Here is a 20,861-nt window from a genome sequence, read left to right as displayed (position 1 = left end):
TATAGCAGCAGCAGCAACAACAAAGGTCTCTCAAAAACACCTGCATAGAAATTCTCCAATTTTAAGGTTCTCCTATTTTTCTTACCTTGAGTTTATCAATCACTAATGGTTTTTTCCACTTATCCACTGAATTTCCATTTTGACCATAGAACTCAATTACCTCCTTAAAGTATAAAAGGAAAAAAAAGTTCATTAGCCAAAGTTAATACAAAAAGTAAATAATGCTAATATTGCAAATACATATAAACTGCTAATATTCAAAGTAAACATATTTAGGCGAAGAAACCTTTCCAACTGCTGTTCTATCAGTAATATTTCTTTCTAAAACCACACATAGAAGTATAAAAAATCCTGGAGGTTTGCTCCTTACAAATTTATGCTACCTTGATATTAGAGAATTACCTTCCAAAATCTTATATCAAGATTTGAGTGTTCCATTTTCAGCAATCTGGCACATTAGATGGTCATAGAATCCCTTCCCAGGGTAGTACAACTAAAAATAGTGGTTACATTTTAAAAAATTATTTAAAAAATACATTTAGTAACGCATAGCTGTACTGGCAGGAAAATAAGGAAAGTCCTCACAGGTCAGGGAAAAAAAATATGACTCTTCAGGTGTGAGTGAGCATTGGAGCCAAGTTCGTCTGGGGTTGTAGGCCGATCTGTGTTAGCCTGGGTCATAGTTTGCAATGGGCCATATAGGCAGGGGTCAGGAAACAAATCCAAATGCCCCAAACAGGGCAAGAGGGAGGATCAGAGATCACCAATTCCCTCCACCAAATCCAGGATGCCTGATGGGCAAAACCTAAGTGGCAAAAAATAAAAAACAACAAAAACCCACTCCTTAGTGGTAGACCATGGGAATACAAGCCATAAATAGGATGGAACAGAAAAAAGAAATATTTCTAACCTGAAACTTGTCTTCACCAAAGTTTGAGATCTGAATTCATAGACCTGTCAGGCCCTAAAATCTCAAGCTAAAAATGAAGTTTGCAGTGTTCCTGGTGACAGTGCATGCAAGCCCCTGGCAGAAGTGAAAAAACATTCTCTCTGGAGGAAAGAGCTTTAAACCAAAGCCTTAAATAATCCCTGCAGATAAAGTTCGATTCCAAAGAACACGAGTTCATAATGAGAAAATACTGAACACTGAAGGTAACAAGCCACCATTAGCAAGAATAGCAAACACAGTAGTTCAACAAAACTGAATCACACTGCCCAAGACGACAGACAGAACAATGACTAAACAGAGAATACAAAGTATTTATGTGCAATAGATTTCAAGAATAATGGAAGGAATTAAAAGTATGACAAAGGACTATCAAAACTGGCCAAATTTGAAAAATAACTTGAATGCAACTTGAGGTAAAGAAAAACCACAGTAGTTAAATCTAAAAGCGCAGTGGCAGTGGGAGAGGGTGTAGCTCAGTGGTAGACTGCATGGCTAGCATGCCTGAGGTCTGCGTTCAATCCCACTACCTCCACTAAGGAAAAAAACAAAACCAAAAAAAAGCCCTTAATTTAAACCTCCTCCCATTAAAAAAAGGAACTTATTAACAACAAAATAAAACAAACAAACAAAACTCAATGGCAGTGGTTCTCAAGCTTCAGTGGGTATCAGAATCACTGTGTAAAACACAAGGGCCCGAGCCTCATCCTACTTCGATGAATCTGCTTCTATAACCTTAACTAGCTCTCTAGGCAATACTGACACATTTCAAATTTTGAGATCCACTGCTCTATGCGAAGTTGAAAAGTAGATTAGTTGTAGCTGAAAAAATAATAAGTTGGAAAAAAATTCTGAAGAAATTACTCCTTTCTTGACTGAAGCGCAGAAATTCAATAGAAGGATAGTGAGTGGTTAAAGGATCTGATGGATATAGAGAGAATCATTACTTCTCTTCTGTCGAGCGAAAAAGAAAAAAGGAAAAAACAAAGATAAAAGTTTACTAGCAGATTCTCATTAAAGGAACTTGATCCTAGAAGAAACATCTGGGTTGTAAGAAGGAATAGTAAATAAAGTGAAAGATATAGGGTAAATTGAAATGTAAAAACTAGTGACATAAAACAATAACAATAATCTAATTTGTGCAACTAAAAGAATCAAGATGAACTAAAATACTGGACTATAATGGCACTCTCCAATATTTTGCTATTAAAGCTTCTATGTACTTATTTCCTACATATAGGGTAGTAGAATTACTGGATGAAAGGCTATGAACAATGGCCAAAGCTCCATATTATAAAATTATTTTCTAAAGTTGTTCTACCAACTTAGTCATACAGGTAACATGCAAAAACGTTCCTTTTGTTGAAGCCATGACTAGTCTAGAGTATTGCTATATTTAGTGAAAACTTCAAGAAGATAAAGGATGGTTCATTCACAAGCACCAGGATGAACAGCACTGGTCATTTCTGTCAGGAAGTCAGTTACTTCGGAAGATTTCCTGTTTAGGATTGTTTATTATTTCCATCCGTCGCATTGCCATAGGAACAGGCAAAGCAACTGTGTTTGATAAGAAATGTGTTATGTAATACGTGTACAAATTCCTCATCTCTGACCACCTCTCTATAATACCACAGTTTTGAGAAGCTAAAATTTCCCAGTGTTCATATAATTATTTTAAAGCCTTGTGTTGTTTAATACTTTCTGTTCTAAAGTCTATCCATATGGAGACTGAAAAATCTTTTTGTGGTATGGTAGGAGTCAAAATTAAAATACTTCATTACAAAGAAGATTTCTGTAGTTCTTAAAATATGAAAAAGTTTATTGGCGAAAAAGGAAAGCAGAAAATATGCTTGGTGCCTGATCAATTCTCCCCAAATATCACCTTTAACATCTAACTCCCTCATTCACTGATTGAGATACTGCTATGGAGTATATTGGTTCAGAATCTTAAATGTGAGCCTACAAATAGTTTTATAATATAATATGTTTTTCAGTTTAAACTTAAGTCTGTTAGAAAGAAAGAAGCAACAGTTCTTCCACAGTATATTATTAGACTCAGTAGGAAAATGTGACTAACGTTATTATGTTAAAAGTGTGTTCTGAGTAATATGTCATGTTGCTAGTTCCTGTTCTACATGCTATTTTTAGGACTCCTTATCCATTTTGAATGGGAAGAGCTGCCTTTCTTTCATTTCTTTTCTTCTTTCAGTTTCTTATGATAATATAATGACATACAGCTCTGTATAAGTTTAAGGTATACAGCTTAATAATCTGACTTACATACATCATGAAATGATTATCACAATAAGTTTAGTGAACATCCATCCTCTCATAAGGATATGAAACTAAAGAATAGGAAAAAAAATTCTTGTGATGAAAATTCTTATCATTCATATACAAAATACAGCAGTGTTAATTATATTAATCATGTTATACATTACATCCCTAATTATCTTTCTTATTAGCTGGAAGTTTGTATCTCTTGACTGCTTTCAACCAATTCCCCCTCCAGATCACTCCTACAGGCAGAATTACCTTTTAATGTTTTAATAGATAATGGGTTCTTATGTTCTTACTTTATGATATGTGAAGAGTTTCAGAAGGTCATTAGAATAGCATAAATGAAGTTTATTTTTTCCCAGTACAGAAAACTGGAAAATACATTATGTAAAGTATTAGGAAAAAGTCATCAATAGTCTTACTAGCTAAAGATATGTACTATTAAGATGTTGCTGTATTATATGATACAATCTTGTATTCTAGACATGACTGTTCTAGGTTTTATAAACTTAGTTACAATAATATTGGACAGAATTGTATAGGCTTTCTCCCCTTCCATTTTGAAAAAGGTAATTTTCTCCAAGTATCGTTTCAAATGTGTATGATGTCACAAACAGGGATTAGTATTGTTTAGAATCATTCTACAGGATAAAACGTTTTTACAGATGTTAGTACACATTTTTAAAGGAAGAAAAAGCTCACATTATTAGATGTGGATATATTCCAGATTTGAACGCTCTACAGACACAAAATGATTATAGCTTTCCTTGCCACACAAAATGTTGACAATCTTTCCTTTAAAACTATAGGCTGCTTTTTAAATTTATCATAAAGCATTTTCTTTTATTGCAAATTCTTTGCAAATATTTTAATTGGTGCATGATAGGAAGTTCAGCAGATGTATATGACATTTCTCTTCTGTGCTGCATGCTTCCCTGGATTGCTCATTTACATTTATGAATGAAAAAACAAAGCTACTTGGTTTCCTCTGACAATTCTGACTCTCCTTTGAAAAATGAACTGGTTGTTAAGCACTCGCATGTCAATACACAGGCTTCATTTTAGGGTGAGCAGGTAGGAATCAGGCAGGCTGACAGCCAAGCTATCATCTACACCAAAGCCCCCAACAGAAAAATAAAACAAAACTGGGGGACTCCTCTCTAGAGCACTAACCCTCATTTGAAGCCATGACTTCTTTGAAACAGATCATTTGCCTTTTTAGAGTACTCTTGACAGCCTCCGATCTGGGGCAAACACCACTGCTATCCAGGCGTGTCAGAAACCAATCCACGCAGTCCACCTACAGCTGAAGTCTTCCATCAAACATCTTGATTTCTCATCCTCTTCTCACTTGTGCCCTCCATTACAGACAATCACAGGGGATTCCATTGTGAAAAAAAAGTTACCACTTGATTTCTAGCCAAGACTGCGGAATAGTAGGATCACGAGCTCGCCTCTCCTCGCAAATACAACAAAACCACAACTGACTGCTAAACAACCACTGGGAAAAAAGACTGGAGCCTAACAAAAAAGATCTTCTTCAACCGGAAACATAAAGAGGAAACCTCAGCAGGCTGGTAGGAGGGCCATGCTCGCTATATAATCAGGCCCCATATCCTCCAGGTGGGTGACCCACAAGCAAAAGAATAATTAAGTTGCAGAGGCCCTCCCACAGGAGTGAGAGTTCTGAGCCCAACGTCAGCCTCCCCAGTCGGGGTTCCAGCATTGGGAGGAGGAGACCCCAGGACAACTGGGTTTGAAGGCCAGTGGGGCTTAACTCCAGGAGCCCCATGGGACTGGGGGAAATAAAGACTTCATTCTCTTGGGAAACATATACAGAATCTCACATGTGCCAGGTCCAAGGGCAGAGGCAGTGATTTCATAGGAACTTGGGCCAGACTTGCCTGCTGGTTTTGGAAGGTGTCCTGGGTAGGTAGGGGAGAGCAGTGGCTCACCCAGGGCCATAAAAGCTGGTGGCAGACACTGCTGGAGTATTCATTTACGTGAGCTTTCCTGGAGGCTGACATCTTGATTGGCTCATTAGCACCAAGACTTAGCCCCACCCAACAGCCTGTAAGCTTAAAGGCTAGGAAGCTCCAGGCCAAACAACATACTGGGTGGGAACACAGCCCCACCCATCAGCAGACCTCCTGAGCTCAGAGCCAACCTCTTGAAATAGCCCTACCCACCAGCGGTCCAGGACCAAGCTTCATCCAGCAGTGGGCAGGCACTAACTCCTCCTGCCAGGAAACCTGCATAAGCCTCTAGTCCAGACTCATCCACCAGGGGGCAGATACCAGAAATAAGAAAACAACAATCCTAAAGCTTGTGGAAGGAATTTGCAAATACAAGCCAGACACTACCCCGGGACTGGCTGGTCCCAGGCCCTTAGGTAACAAGAGAGGAGTGTACTGCTGGGACGCATAGGACATCTCCCACAGAAGGCCATTTCTCCAAGGTTGAGAAACATAACTAACCTATCTAAAAATACAAATAGAAAGAAAGACAATATGAAGCGGCAGAGGAATACCTTCCAGGCCAAGGCACAAGATAAAAATCCCAGAAGAAGAAATAAGTGACAAGGAGATAGGCAATTTATCCAAGAAAGAGTTTAAAGTAATAATGGCGAAGATGTTCGGAGACCTCAAGAGAAGTATAGATGCACAGAGTGAAGTTTTTAGCAAAGAGTTGGAAAATATAAAGAATACCCAAACAGATTTGAAGAATAAAATTACCGAAATGAATAACACACTAAAAGGAACCAAGAATAGACTAAATGAGGCAGAAGAATGGATCAGTGAGTTAGAAGACAGATTAGTGGAAATCACTATCACAGAACAGAAAAAAGAAAAAGAATGAAAAAAAATGAGGATAGTTTAAGAGACCTCTGGGACAACATGAAGTACACTAATATTTGCATTTTAGGAGTCCCAGAAAAAGAAGATACAGAGAAAGGACCTGAGAAAATTTTTGAAGAGATAATAACTGAAAACTTCCCTAACTTGGGAAAGGAAACAGTCACCTAAGTCTGGGAAGTGCAGAGAGTTCCACAGAGGATCAACCCAAATAGGAACACACTGAGGCACACAGTAATCAAACTGATGAAAATTAAGGATAAGGAGAAGTGAGAGAAAAGCAGCAAATAAAATATGAAGGAACTCCCCTAAGGTTTCAGCTGATTTTTCAACAGAAACTCCGAAGGCAGAAAGGAGTGGTATTATATATTTAAAGTGATGAAAGGGAAAAACTTATAACCAAGAATACTCTATCCAGTAAGGCTTTCATTCAGATTTGATGGAGAAATCAAAGGCTTCACAGATAAACAAAAAGTAAAATAATTCAACACCACCAAACAAGCTTTGTAACAAATGTTAAAGGAACTTCTGCAGTCACCAAAACACAAGAAAAGAGAACAAAAAGAAGAAAGAAAGAAAAAAAAAAAAAAAGACCTACAAAAACAAACCCAAAACAATTAACAAAATGGCAATAAGAATTTATTTATCAATATTACCTTAAATGTAAATATATTAAATGCTCCAAACAGGACATAGACTGGCTGAATGTATACAAAAACAAGACCCATATATATGCTGTCTGTAAGAGACCCACTTCATATCTAGGGAAACATGCAGGCTGAAAGTAAGGGGATGGAAAAAGATATTCCATGCAAATGGAAACCAAAAGAAAACTTAAGTAGCAATACTATATCAGACAATATAAATTTTAAAATAAAGACTGTTACAGAGACAAAGAAGGACACTACATAATGCTTAAGGGATCAATCCAAGAAAAGAATATAACAATTGTAAATATGTATGCACCCAACATAGGAGCACTTCAATATATTAGGCAATTGTTAACACACATAAAAAGAGAAATTGACATTAACACCATAATAGTGGGGGAAATTAACACCTCACTTACATCAATGGACAAATCATCCAGACAGAAAATCAATAAGAAATACAGGCCCTAAATAGCACATTAGACCAGATGGACTTAATTAGTATCTATAGAGCATTCCATCTGAAAACAACAGAATACACATTCTTCTCAGATGCACATGGAACATTCTCCAGAATCAATCACATGCTGGCCCACACAGCTAGCCTCAGGAAATTTAAGAAAACTGAAATCGTATCAAGCATCTTTTCTGACCATAACACTATAAGGTTAGAAATCAGCTATAAGAAAAAAACCTGCAAAAACTGCAAGCACATGAAGGTTAAATAATATGCTACTAAACAACCAAAGGATCACTAAAGAAATCAAAGAGGAAATAAAAAACTACTTTGAGACAAATGAAAACAAAAACACAATGATCCAAAATCTCTGGGATGCAGCAAAAGAAGGTCTAAGAGGAGAGTTTATAGCAACACAAGCCTACCTCAGGAAATAAGAAAAATCTCAAGTAAACAAACTAACCTTTCACCTAAAGCAGCTAGAGAAAGAAGAACAAACAAAACCCAAATTTAGTAGAAGAAAGTATAAAGATCAGAGCAGAAATAAATGAAATAGAGACTAAAAAGAAACAATAGAAAAGATCAATGAAACTAAAAGCTGGTTCTTTGAAAAGATAAACAAAATTGATAAACCTTTAGTTAGACTCACCAAGAAAAAAAAAAAAAGGAGAGGACTCAAATTAGTAAAATCAGAAATGAAAAAAGAGAAGGTACACCCACACTACAGAAATACAAGGGATCATAAGCAGCTGCTATGAGCAACTATACACCAACAAAAAGGATAAAGTAGAAGAAATGGACAATTTCTTAGACAGGTACAATTTGCCAACTCTAAATCAAGAAGAAATAGACAATATGAAAAGACCAATTACCAGTACTGAAGTTGAATCAGTAATTTTAAAAATCCCAACAAACAAAAGTCCAGGACAAGGGGAATTCTACCAAACATTTAGAGAAGAGTTAACACCTATCCTTCTGAAACTATTCTAAAAAATTGCACAGGAAGGAACACTTCTAATTCATTCACCCTGATTCCAAAACCAGACAAGATATCACAAAAAAAGAAAATTACAGTCCAATACCACTTATGAATATAGATGCAAAAATCCTCAACAAAATACTAGCAGACTGACTCCAACAATTCATGAAAAGGATCATATACCATGATCAAGTGGGATTTATCCCAGGGATGCAAGGATTTTTTAATAACTGCAAATCAATCAATGTGATACAAACTGAAGAATAAAAGCCGTATGACCATCTCAATAGATGCAGCAAAAGCTTTTGATGAAACTCAACATCCATTTATAATAAAAACTCTCCAGAAAGTGGGCATACAGGGAACATATCTCAACAAAATAAAAGCCATATATGACAAACACACAGCTAATGTCATACTTAATGGTGAAAAGCTGAAAGCATTTCCTCTAAGATCAGGAGCCAGACAAGGATGCCCACTCTCGCCATTTTATTCTACATAGTTTTGGAAGTCCTAGTCATAGGAATTAAAGAAGAAAAAGAAATAAAAGGAATCCCATTCGGAAAAGAAGTAAAACTGCCACTGTTTGCAGATGTCATGATACTATACATAGAAAACCCTAAAGAAGTTACCAGAAAACTACTATAGCTCACCAATGAATTTGGCAAAGTTGCAGGATACAAAGTTAACACACATAAATCAATTGCATTTCTATACAGTAACAATGAAATAGTAGAAAAAGAAATTAAGAAAATAATACCATTTACCATCACACCAAAAAGAATAAAATACCTAGAAATAAACCTACCCAAGGAGGCAAAGAACCTGTACTCTGAAAACTGTAAGACACTGATGAAAGAAACTGAAGATGGCATAAACAAATGGAAAGACATACCATATTCTTGGATGGGAAGAATCAGTATTGTTAAAATGGCCATACTACCCAAGGGAATATACAGATTCAATGCAATCCCTATCAAATTACCGATGACATTTTTCACAGACCTGGAACAAAAAAAGTTAAAATTTTTATAGAAATACAAAAGACCCCGAATAGCTAAAACAATCTTGAAAAAGAAGAACAGATCTGGGGGAATCACACTCCCTGACTTCAGACTATACTACAAAACTACAGTAATCAAAATAGATGGTATTGGTACAAAAACAGACACATAGATCAATGAAACAGGATAGAAAGCCCAGAAATAAATCCATACACTTATGGTCAATTAATCTATGACAAATGAGGTAAGAATACACAATGGAGAGAAGACAGTCTTTTCAATAAATAGTGCTGGGAAAACTGGACAGCTACCTGTAAAAGACTGAAATTACAACATTCTCTAACACCATATACAAAAGTAAACTCAAAATGGATTAAAGACTTAAATGTAAGATCAGATTCTATAAAACTCCTAGAGGAAAACATAGGCAGAACACTCTTGGATATATATCACAGCAATATTTTTTTTGAACCAGTTTTTGGAGCAATGGAAATAATAGTAAAAATAAACAAATAGGATCTAATTAAACTTAAAAGTTTTTACACAGCTAAGGATACCATCAACAAAATGAAAAGACAATCTACAGAATGAGAGAAAATGTTTGCAAATGATGTGACTGACAAAGGACCAATTTCCAAAATATACAAACAGCTCATACAACTTAATATGAAAAATACAAGAAACTCGATCAAAAACTTGGCAGAAGGCTTAAATAGACATCTCTCCAAAGGAGACATCTAGATGGGCAACAAACATATGAAAAGATGCTCCACATCACTAATGGTTAGAGAAATTCAAATCAAAACTACGATGAAGTATCACTTCACACCAGTCAGAATAGCCATCATTGAAAAGTCTACAAACAATAAATGCTGGAGAAGGTGTGGAGAAAATGGAACCCTCCTACACTGTTGGTAGGAATATAGACTTGGTACAGCCAGTATGAAGGACAGTATGCAGTTTCCTTAAAAAACTAAAAATATATTTACCATATAATCCAGCAATCCCACTCCTGGTCATATACCCAGATAAAAATATATTTCAAAAAGACACATGTACCCCAATGTTCATAGCAGTGCTGTTTATAATAGCCAAGACATGCAAACAACCCAAATGTCCATCAACAGATGAGTGGATAAAGAAGATGTGGTATATATATATACCATGTGGTATGTGTACATACATACACACAGATATATATATATATACACACACACACATATGTATATACATACACACATACATATACATACATACAGAATGGAATACTACTCAGTCATAAAAAAGAATAAAATAATGCCATTTGTGGCAACGTGGATGGACTTGAAGATTGTCATTCTAAGTGAAGTAAGCCAGAAAGAGAAAGAAAAATGCCATATGATATTGCTTATATGTAGAATCTAAAACAAACAAAAAGGATACAAATGAACAATTTATTATTTATAACTTAGATAACTGATTTCTTGAATATGTGTGAGCACATTTGACTGCCCTTTATGATTAGATTACTGCATTCTGTTGATTCTTAAAAAATAAAAAATAAATATTTAGCTAGAAAAAAAGTATACAGTAAACTAATCTCTGTTACGACATGTAATTATTAGAAGAAAAAGGAGTTCTAAAAAAAAAAAAAGTTACCACTTGTGTTACAGCCCTCTCTTACTCAGAAATTCTTTTGAGATGAGGCTTCTTCTTAAGGTTTATTCTTTAGTATGATCCATTCTGCTTTCCAAATCCATTTTCATTCTCTTTTTAAAACCTTTAGTCCTCTGATGTGTACCCCTTCTGTTTTGGTGTTTTTATCAATTCCATTTTATAAAAAGTCTTTATTATTAATTCAAGGGGATTTTATTTGAGGGAGGGAAGATAAATGCTGACTTCAGTCTGCCATCTTGAACCCAAAATGCCAGATTTTCTTTTTAATACCCAGAAGTTCAGAATTTTAAACTCAAAATTATATATATACTAACTAGAGCAGAAAGTCTGCAAAATGATACCTTAATCACTGAACAGATGAAGAGGTGACTATTTTAGAAAGCACTTCCTCATATTTAAGTAGTAGTTTCTTTATACACCACTCTATGTGCAAAGTTCCTCTCACACTAGATTGTCACTAAAAATATGGTAAGTATTCATATAATTAAAGTAAAAACAGCAGCTGCTTTATTAACATATCAACTTTGAACATCTTTATTGAAAGAATTTTGGTCTTTTTCAGTTTCCTATTTGATTTTTGCTCATCCAGCTCTAGACCTCTCAATCATAGAAGATCAAAATGGAAACTTACTGTGTATCTAGTCATAATTATTTATATTGTAGGTGAAGAAATTGAGGCTCTGAGAAAGAGTGATTTGCCCAAGACCACCTAACTTGTGGCAGGAACAGACTATAATCAAACTCTTACAATTTCTACACCAGTGTTCCACCCACACATATATCCCAGTCCCTGCCTTACATATATTCATAATAGTTTTTATCTTTTCTTCACAGCATTTATCTTCTCTTGTTTAATATCTCTCTTTTATGCTGAAGTATAAGCTCTAGAAGCATAAGCCCTGCCTTCTTATTCTTCCTTTTACTTTCAGTGGCTCTCTGGGTGCCTAATCCATTATTAGGTACCCAATAATTATAAACTAAAGGAATGAGTGTGTCACATTACTTCTCTACTCTCAGTAAATTTACTGGGACTCAACTCCTTAAAATAGTAGCTTGTCGGGGGAGTGGTTGGTAGTATCTGTGAACAGTCTGAAATGACATATAAAATTTTCTGGGTATGCCTCTCTTGTTTAGTCTACAGTTTTCTTAATCCTCAAAGGGGCCATTAAAAAGAAAAGAAAAGAAAAAAAAACCCTGAAGGTCACTGCCTTAGGAAAAGGCTCCCAAACCAGTGTTTTACTCTAATATATTTAGGATCTCAACTTTACAAACAGCTAATTCCCTTTGACTTAATTTTTAATGCTACAGATTTATCTGTAGCATTCGCTTGGCATATTTTGGTAGCTTGGAATTTTTCAAGATCAGGTTCTGGAGCAGTTCAGTCCTAAGGTGAGGAGGGGCATCTAGGTAAGGACTGACGGCAAAGATATGGTACCACGGTACTTCTAGAAGCAGAGATAAGAGAAGTAATTCATCAATAGTCCTTCAGCACAAATATATTGTTTGTTTATACAATACTTACCTTTTCAGCTGGAAAGATATGCTGTTTCATGAACCACTTAACCCTAGTAAGAAGTTCCTGGCCTGTCCTAGTCTGGGCAAACAATTTCCCGGTAGTATCAGTCTGTGGCAGTACAGGACCGAAAGTTCTACATAAAAAAGAAAAGTTACAAAGATTTCCAAAATCATTATTATAGATTTCTGAAAATAGTATGAAGTCTTCCCCAGTTCTCCAAAAATATCTCTCAGGAGTTTCCATATTTTGGAGTTTTTAAAGTCTTTCATATTATGGAAGGAATGCAGAATCACTTTATTTTGGACATTAAACTTTAGTGCCTAAAGCACTTCTTGGAGAAGGCATAAGCGTGGCATGACCTCAATCAATGGTAGTTTAAAATCTTTATTGAAGTCACCTGTCAGAATCTCCAAAAAAGAAGGCAAATAAACTGAACACAAATTTAATAATTACTGAGTATATGCCTCACAAATACAGCTGCTGGATGTCATTACAAACAAGATCTTTAAAGGTCATTATGAAGAGCAGCATAGTTGTTTATTACGTTGTGAAGATCACAAATATCCAAGTACATGATGAACTATAAAATGCAACCATCGTAATGTTATGCCATGGGGAGTTGTGGCTTGGGCGGAATTTCCAGGGAGCACACCACCGATGCATTCAGTAAGTGCTTTATGTCACATCAGTTAGCTGGAGTCTGGTTGGAAAAACTGTCAGATGCCTCAAAAGTACTCCACTGGTGGAGACATGGACTTCAAAGATGCTTATGAAATATCTGAATAAAATTTCAGGAAATGTGATGGTGGAAGAGAGCAACATTTCTAAACTTAATAAATCATCTTATATAATACATAATTTTAAATAAGTATATGCAAGTAACTTAAATATTAGAAGGAAACATTTGAGAGTTCTATCAAGATCCTTAAAAGTTTATACATTCATTTAGGTTGGCACACACACAAAAAAACCTTTTAATCATTAATATGTGTATTTTCTTTACATTTGAAGTCAATTTATTTTCTAGCATAGAAGACATATACTAAAAACAAACAAAAAAAATCTGCCATAATTGGCAGCAGCAATCCTGGTGTTATAAGCAACAAAAACAAGACCTAATCCCCTAAGGCTTATGACCTTCACATATGGTAATAAAGGCTCTAATTTGAGTTAGCCACAGAATCAATTTTGCTTACCTTTTTGAGAGTTGTAATCCAGTTTCTGCCAGAGGTTGCACAATATTGGCAAACCGAGAGCTACTTTCAGATGCATTATTTCCCAGAATATATCTACTATATACTCCCTATAAGTAAATTAACATAGAGTGATTAAAATTCATTGAAAACTATTCTTCAGGTATCCAGTCTTTCCACAGTTTCCCAGCTATGTGAGTCACTAAACTTACTAAGTATTAACATATAAATCAAACTATCAATTCTAATAATTTACATGCAGGAATAATTATACCTCCCCAAATTAAAGAATTACACTTGTATCATCTGGTTAACCTACTCTCATCATAACAGACTTGTAAGTGGGAATCAAACCAAACTTGAAAATGAATTTGGCAGTAACCAAAGACACCAAATTGGCAAGTTATATCACCTCTAAATACCACTGCTCTCCCTTCACAGTGGGGAAAAATCTAAGGAAACCAAAAAAACACCCAAAAAACAAACAAAAAAAACCTATAAAATACAAAACCAAAATAAAATTAAAAACTATAAAATATAAAACCAAAGAGAAAGCAGTGAGATGACCTCTGAGAATACCTCATTTTTGGATCCCTAATTTAGGTGAAGCTCTTCTCCTTTGAACGGTGTTAGCTGAATGCCAATCAGTTTTTCTTTCTTAATTCTCCATGTTCTGTGCTTCTAACATAAAATACTCTCTTCTTCCCTGCCCCACCCCCTCAAATACACTCAACTGAATTTCATTAGTTTATTTCTTTATATAATTCTTTGTGCAATAAAACACTATTAACAGTCATTTCATCATTTCCAATTTCCTATTTCTTATTAGAATGGAATGTTTATGATCATCTCTAAGGCTATAGTTTATAACACATATTGATTTCAATCATAAATCATATCAAACTTTTATTTAAAATAAAAATTCATTTTAAATTCAAAGCCTATTAGGTATGTCATTTGTGGAAACTGGCAGACATAGAAACGTACCACAAACCCTGTTTTGAGAAACCCATCCAATCAACATGATTCTAAACTACAGGATGAGATGCAACACAACTATTTCCTAGAAGACATTTCAGTTATTTGAGGATAGTATGATCTCTGAGGACACGGAAAAATAACCGTAATTTTCCTTAATTCTTTTTTTCCCATTCTTTTTTATTTCTAAAATCTCTCATTTACTTGTTCTTCACCCAAGCCCTAACTCCTTGCCCCTGATTAAGCATCTCGATTTCTTAAACTCCTAAGATTCAAAGTAAAAGGAAACCGAGTTATTATAGTGAAGAAAGCACTTGCTTACACTGTAAATTTAAAAAACTGAATTTATGCTCAATTTCCTCTCAAAATTTATCACGTAACTATCACATTATTAGAAAATGGAAAATGGACAAGTTTATTTATCTATCTATTCACTCAAAAAACATAATAAGAGACTACTATATGCTAGATACTGTGCTAGGCTTTGGGAAATACAAATATAATTCTTTCCTCATCATTAGCCCTGGTTAATAAATGGTTTTATAGTCTGACTCAGACATCATTAAAAGATTTTAGCTCTTTCTTACATTGTGTATTCAGGAAATAACCAATTCTCACATGCTTTTCTCTTTCTCATTGTTTTTCTCCTTACTCCATCTTTTTGGTTTATTATACCAAAATGTGGTAACACACTTTAATACTCAACTTTTTCCCTTGCCAAATTTCTATTCTGTAAACTCTGGATTTATATTTTACCCATGTCTGGTATTTGTCACTATAAAAGACAAATTGACTTCAGAATGAAGAATATAAAACCCCCAAAGACAAGAAAATATTGTCAACAGTACATCAATAAATAATGGTGAAACATATGTTATAAAAATTAATTACCTGTGCTATTCCAGCCATTTTAAAATATGAAAGGGCAAGAAAGAAATTCCAGTTAGGAAGATTAGAATTAATTCCCCTACAGCGGCAATATATTGAAATCAGTTCTTCCATTGATGGTACCCCTGTAAAAGCAGCACATACTCTAAACTTTAATAGAAAAATCATGGTGAATACATCAAAATATTATAATATTACATATGTATATAAAACTGAATATAACAACCATTAATCCACATAACAAGATATGTTCTAAATGTTGATTTCCAAAAGAACATTATATGTAAATGATTATATTTTGTCATAAATTAGTAAAAGTGGAATGCTATATTCAAAAAACTCAATAAAGAATAAAATGATTTAGAAACATTTCAAGAAACAAATCAAAGATATTTATGCAAGATTATAATATAATCCTATTTTTTAATTATGAAGAAAAATAAAGATAATTTTATATTAATAGTAATTTAGGCAACATTATGTTTCATACCTATGTTTTCTTTCCAATAAGAACTTTGACTTATCATTGGAATTGTCCTTGGCCAAAAGTACAAGAGGGAGAAATGAGCCAAGTCTGACAAAGGATGACCAATGGTCGAAAGCTCCCAATCCAGTACAGCTATAACGCGAGACTGTAATTAAAAATGAAAAGATTTTAATATATTAAATCTAAAATAAGGAAATAAATGAAACAGAATATAGCAAAAGCCATAGTTTCCATCAAAAGTAAATCTAAACCTGCAGTTTGCAGTCTTTTCCCACAGTGGCACACTTCACTTTTCAAATAACTAATTTTAATAGCCTTGAAGGAGTAGAGCCAAGTGCCCCGGTTCCATTACCAGCTGTCAGTTTTGCATTTTACTTTACACAGCCTTAACATGTTTACTAATGAAAGGAGGCAAAATCAGTTGAAACTTTTCAACTAGGAGTAACTATGGTAGAGAAGAAATTCTAATAATTACTTATAATTTACGAAGCTATGCTCTGGTGATGAATCTTACATAGACATACACATAGACACTACACTCCTATGGCCATAGTAATTTTTAAAGTAAGTTATTTCATGCTGTAGGTACAAAAATATAATCGTTATAAAAGATGCCATTTGTTTTATGAATATAAAATCCATTATATAGCAACATGATAAGTGTCATGTAATTTGGAACTAATAACACAGAAAGCTTTCCTCATTCTATTTTGTCGCAATATGTATCAAGGGAATATATATCTTTAAGTTAATAACTCAGGACATTCAATTGCAAATACTAGAGGAAAAGGTAATTTGCAGAATAATACGTAGAGTATGGTACTATTTCTGTTTAAATATAAAGGTTGTAAATGCACACTCAAGGTTGAAAGAATATACACCAAACCGATAGCAATGGTTATGGTTACTTCAAGGTACTGAGGCAGGAGGGATGGGATGTGGGAGGAGATGCTCCATCGAGAGGGTTCTGAATGGAGCAGTGACATGATAGGACTCGTTGTTAAGGTCACTGTAGCTGCGATGTTTTGAATAGACTGCAGAGGGGACAGTGAGGAGGCTGCAGCAATGATCTAGACAAGATTATCTAAACCAGATAAAACAGCCGAGCTCATCTGGGCAGTACAAATTATTGGGTTTCATGCCTCTATATAACCTTGTGTTTGCACTCCCTTGCCACTCTTGCACACTTGTACACATTATTGTAGCTTTATGGAAAAACATGGACTTCAAAATCACACAGACTAGTATTCAAATCCCAAATGGTGGACATTTACTGGCTGTGCAATAGTGGACACACTAGTTAACCTAATTTTCAATTTTTGCAGCTGCATAGAATTGTGTGAAAATTAAATAAGGGCAGACAGAAAGTCCATTTTGTTTACCAGTATCTAGCAGAGTACCTGGCACACAGCAGGTGGCTAAAATGTATTTATTCAATGAGTAAGTACAGAGTCTGGAATATAGCAGGAAATAAAAAATTTACCATTGTGACTTTGGGAAAAAGCGATCACTCCTTCCTCCATGATTTGACTTCATAAGACCTTCTATGGTTGTGGTTAGATCATATTATTATAAGTTACCATACTTGCTAGATTTGTTAAATTTGCTTAAAAAAAGATTGGATGTATTTTTCTCTATAGCATTCTGTTTATTTCTATGCTCTTAACATCCAAAGAAAAGAAGATGATACACTTAATTATGCTATAAATGTTTACAATTGTTTCAGTGAAAATTGGGAATTTTCTCTGGAGTAAAGTTTTAAGATGTCTGAAATATTTTTTTCAGTAATTACACAAAGCTATAAAACAACAGCCAGTGAGAAAAAACAATGGTTCATTAAATTATATCAATTAGTATATGCTAATTAGCAATAATTTATTAGAACCCTTTGTATGCCTATTTGTGTATAGAGCTGTAAAAGCTCAGCATAACTCCTAGTGGATGAGATGGACATTTACTAGTTCACTTTGGTGCTAAAGAACTTATTAATAAAATGATTTATGACAGTTTTTCTGAAAAAGCTTTTCATTTTGATTATCTTCTACATTGAGTTTTATTTTCTATGTATGCTTTTTGCCCTACTGAATTTTATTAATATGTATGTATATTACCTTTTCAAAACAAAAGAAACAAATGCAATCCAACAGGACAAACAGTAGGTGAAGAGGGCAGGGAAAAAGATAATAATTTTAAACAAAAAGATAAAGCTGGGAGTAAGGTTATTACCTAAAATTAAATGTCATAGGTTATATATAGTTGTTAGTGTTGACAGCAGAATTTGCTCTGATTTTTCTAAGGACAGAATAAAGTGTGAAGCATGACAAGTCACAATGTTTATAGTGCATGTAGAGTAAAATAAACCAGCTGCACTTGGGTTGCCTCCAGGTGCCCATCAACAATTGATTAGATGAAGAAGATGTGGTATATATACAACGGTATATTACTCAACCATAAAAAAAGAGTGAAATACTGCCATTTGCAGCAACATGGCTAGACATAAAGAATATTACACTTAGTGAAGTTAGGCAGAGAAAGACAAATATTGTATGATATCACTTAAATGTAGAATCTAAAAAATAGTACAGAATAATGTATACGCAAAAGGAAAACAGACTCAAAGATACAGAAAACAAACTTGTGGTTACTAAAGGGAGGGACAAATTAAGGGTATGAGATTAACAGATACAAACTACCATATATAAAATAGATAAGCAACAAGGATACATTGTATAGCACAAGAAAAACTATACCCAGTATCTTATAATAACCTATAATGGAATATAATCTACAAAAATATTGAATCACTATGTTGTGAATGTGAAATAACATAATACTGTAAATCAACTGTACTTTAAAACAAAGCAAAACAGCTGCTCAAGAGTATCAATTTTGTTGGTGAGATTGGCCAAGATGGCAGAGTAGAAAGACCATGAGCTCATCTCCTCTCACGAGCACACCAAAATCACAACTATTTGCCGAATCAACAACAATGAAAAAGACCAGAACCTACAAGAAAAGATCTTCTACAACTGAACACATAAAGAAGGAACCACAGTTGGATGGGAAGAATGGGTGGAATCACAATATAGTCAGGTCCCATACCCCTGGGTGGGTGACCACAAACTGGAGAATAATTACATTGAAGAAGTTCCCCCAAAGGAGTGAGAGGTCTGAGCCTCATGTCAGGCTCCCCAGCCTGGGGGTGCTGTACTGGGAATTTGAACCCTTAGAGCATTTGGCTTTGAAGGCCAGTGGGGTTTAATTTCAGGAGTCCCAGAGGACTGGTAGAAATAAAAGACTTCACTCTAAAAGGATGCACACAAAATCTCACACATTTCAGGACCCTGGGTAAAAGCAGTAATTTGACAGGAGTCTAAGTCAGACCTATTTCCTGGTCTTGAAGAGTCTCCCAGAGAGGCAGGAAACAACTAGAGCTCACCACGGGGACATAGACTGGTGGCGGCTATTCTTGGCAGCTCCTTCTATCACATGGACTCTGGTGCTGGTGGGCACTATTGTGGAATCCTCCCTCCAACTTCTTAGCCCCAGTACCCAGACCTGTCCTGGCCCAACAGCCTGTAGGTGCCAATGCTGGGACACCTTATGCCAAGCAACTAACTGGGTGGGGACACAACCCCACCTATCAGCAGACAGGCTGCCTTGAGACACCCTGAACCAACAGTTATCTCTGAAGATGGCCCTGTCCACCCGGGGGCCCAGGACTCAGATCTACCCACCATGGGCAGACACAAGATGCAAGAAAACCACAATCCTGCAACTTGCATATTCAGTCTCCCTACCAGCAGGCGAGATGCTGCCCTGGAACCAGCTGAGCCCCAGGCTTGTCCACTAATAGGCCAATACAAGCTTCAGGACACCCCAGACCCTGTACCTAATTCTGTTAGGAACCCACCCTGTCACCTGTGATGTGGCACCATCTCTGGGTCCCCTGGGCCATGCAACCAGACCCCAGGACCTTCTTGGCCTACCAGTAGTCCAGTACTAACCCCAGGACCTTGCTTCACCCATTAGTGAGTGGGCAACAACCCCTGGAGTCTTTTGGACCCTGAATTTGCCCAGTCAGTGAGCCAGCACTACCTTTGAGGTCCCCTAGGTTTCTTTAGTTAGCTGCTTTGTGAGCCAGCCTACCAACCAGCAGCTGGCAGCCTCCACACAAGGCAGGGCTGGCAACCAATGAAACCAGGGGGCAACCAATCCTACCAGTCTGCCCTCACAGTCAGATTGCCACAACAGAAGGACCCATGTTCCTCTTAGGGGAAACCCTGAGAGCACATAGCTTGAGTGATGAGAGAAATGTGCTGCTGGGATGCATAGGACGTCTCCTACAGAAGGTCACTTTTCCAAGGTTGGAAAACATAACTAATGTAACAGATACATAACAATATAAACAGCAACATAGGCAAAATGAGGCAACAGAGGAACACGTTCCTGACAAAGGAACCAGCCAAACCCCAGAAGAAGGACTAAGTAACTAGGTAGTGCCTGGAGATAGGCGATCAACCCAAAAAATACTTCAGGCTAGTGACCATATAGATAATAAAAAAAAACTCAGGAGGAGAATGGATGTGGAGGAGTGGGATGTTAGAAGTTTTTAACAGAATCAGAAAATATAAAGAGCAACCAAACAACAATGAAGAATACAGTAAATGAAATAAAAAAATATACTAGAAGAAATCAATGATAGACTAAATGATACAGAGGAACAGATCAGTGAGTTGAAAGACAGAGTAATGAAGATAATGATTCTGAACAGTAAAAAAGGAAAAAGAATGAAAAGAAATAAGGACAGTTTAAGAGACCTCTGGGACAACATCAAGGGCACTAACATCTGCAATATAAAGGTCCCAGAAGGCGGAGAGAGAGAGAAGGGGTTGAGAACATATTTGAAGACATAATAGCTGAAAGGCCACTGGGGAAAAGAAACAGATATCCAAGCGGTAAGTGTAGAGTG

General features: G+C 35.7%; 1 protein-coding gene across 3 annotated transcripts in view; it reads right to left on the bottom strand.

The window, feature by feature from the left end:
* ACAD11 (acyl-CoA dehydrogenase family member 11) overlaps positions 1-20,861 on the bottom strand; it is an 82,037-nt gene that overhangs the window by 39,897 nt on the left and 21,279 nt on the right. For all 3 annotated transcript variants that reach the window (XM_032488263.1, XM_032488255.1, XM_032488274.1), the window contains 5 exons: positions 15,893-16,034; positions 15,406-15,527; positions 13,540-13,646; positions 12,350-12,476; positions 86-163 (listed from right to left, as the gene is read on the bottom strand). In XM_032488263.1, the coding sequence (XP_032344154.1) occupies positions 86-163; positions 12,350-12,476; positions 13,540-13,646; positions 15,406-15,527; positions 15,893-16,034 (576 nt within the window). The remainder of the gene's footprint in view (positions 1-85; positions 164-12,349; positions 12,477-13,539; positions 13,647-15,405; positions 15,528-15,892; positions 16,035-20,861) is intronic.

Source organism: Camelus ferus, chromosome 1 (assembly GCF_009834535.1).
Source record: "Camelus ferus isolate YT-003-E chromosome 1, BCGSAC_Cfer_1.0, whole genome shotgun sequence".
Taxonomy (NCBI): domain Eukaryota; kingdom Metazoa; phylum Chordata; class Mammalia; order Artiodactyla; family Camelidae; genus Camelus; species Camelus ferus.
Note: the sequence above shows the minus strand (reverse complement) of the source record. Positions and strands in the feature narration are given on the sequence as shown.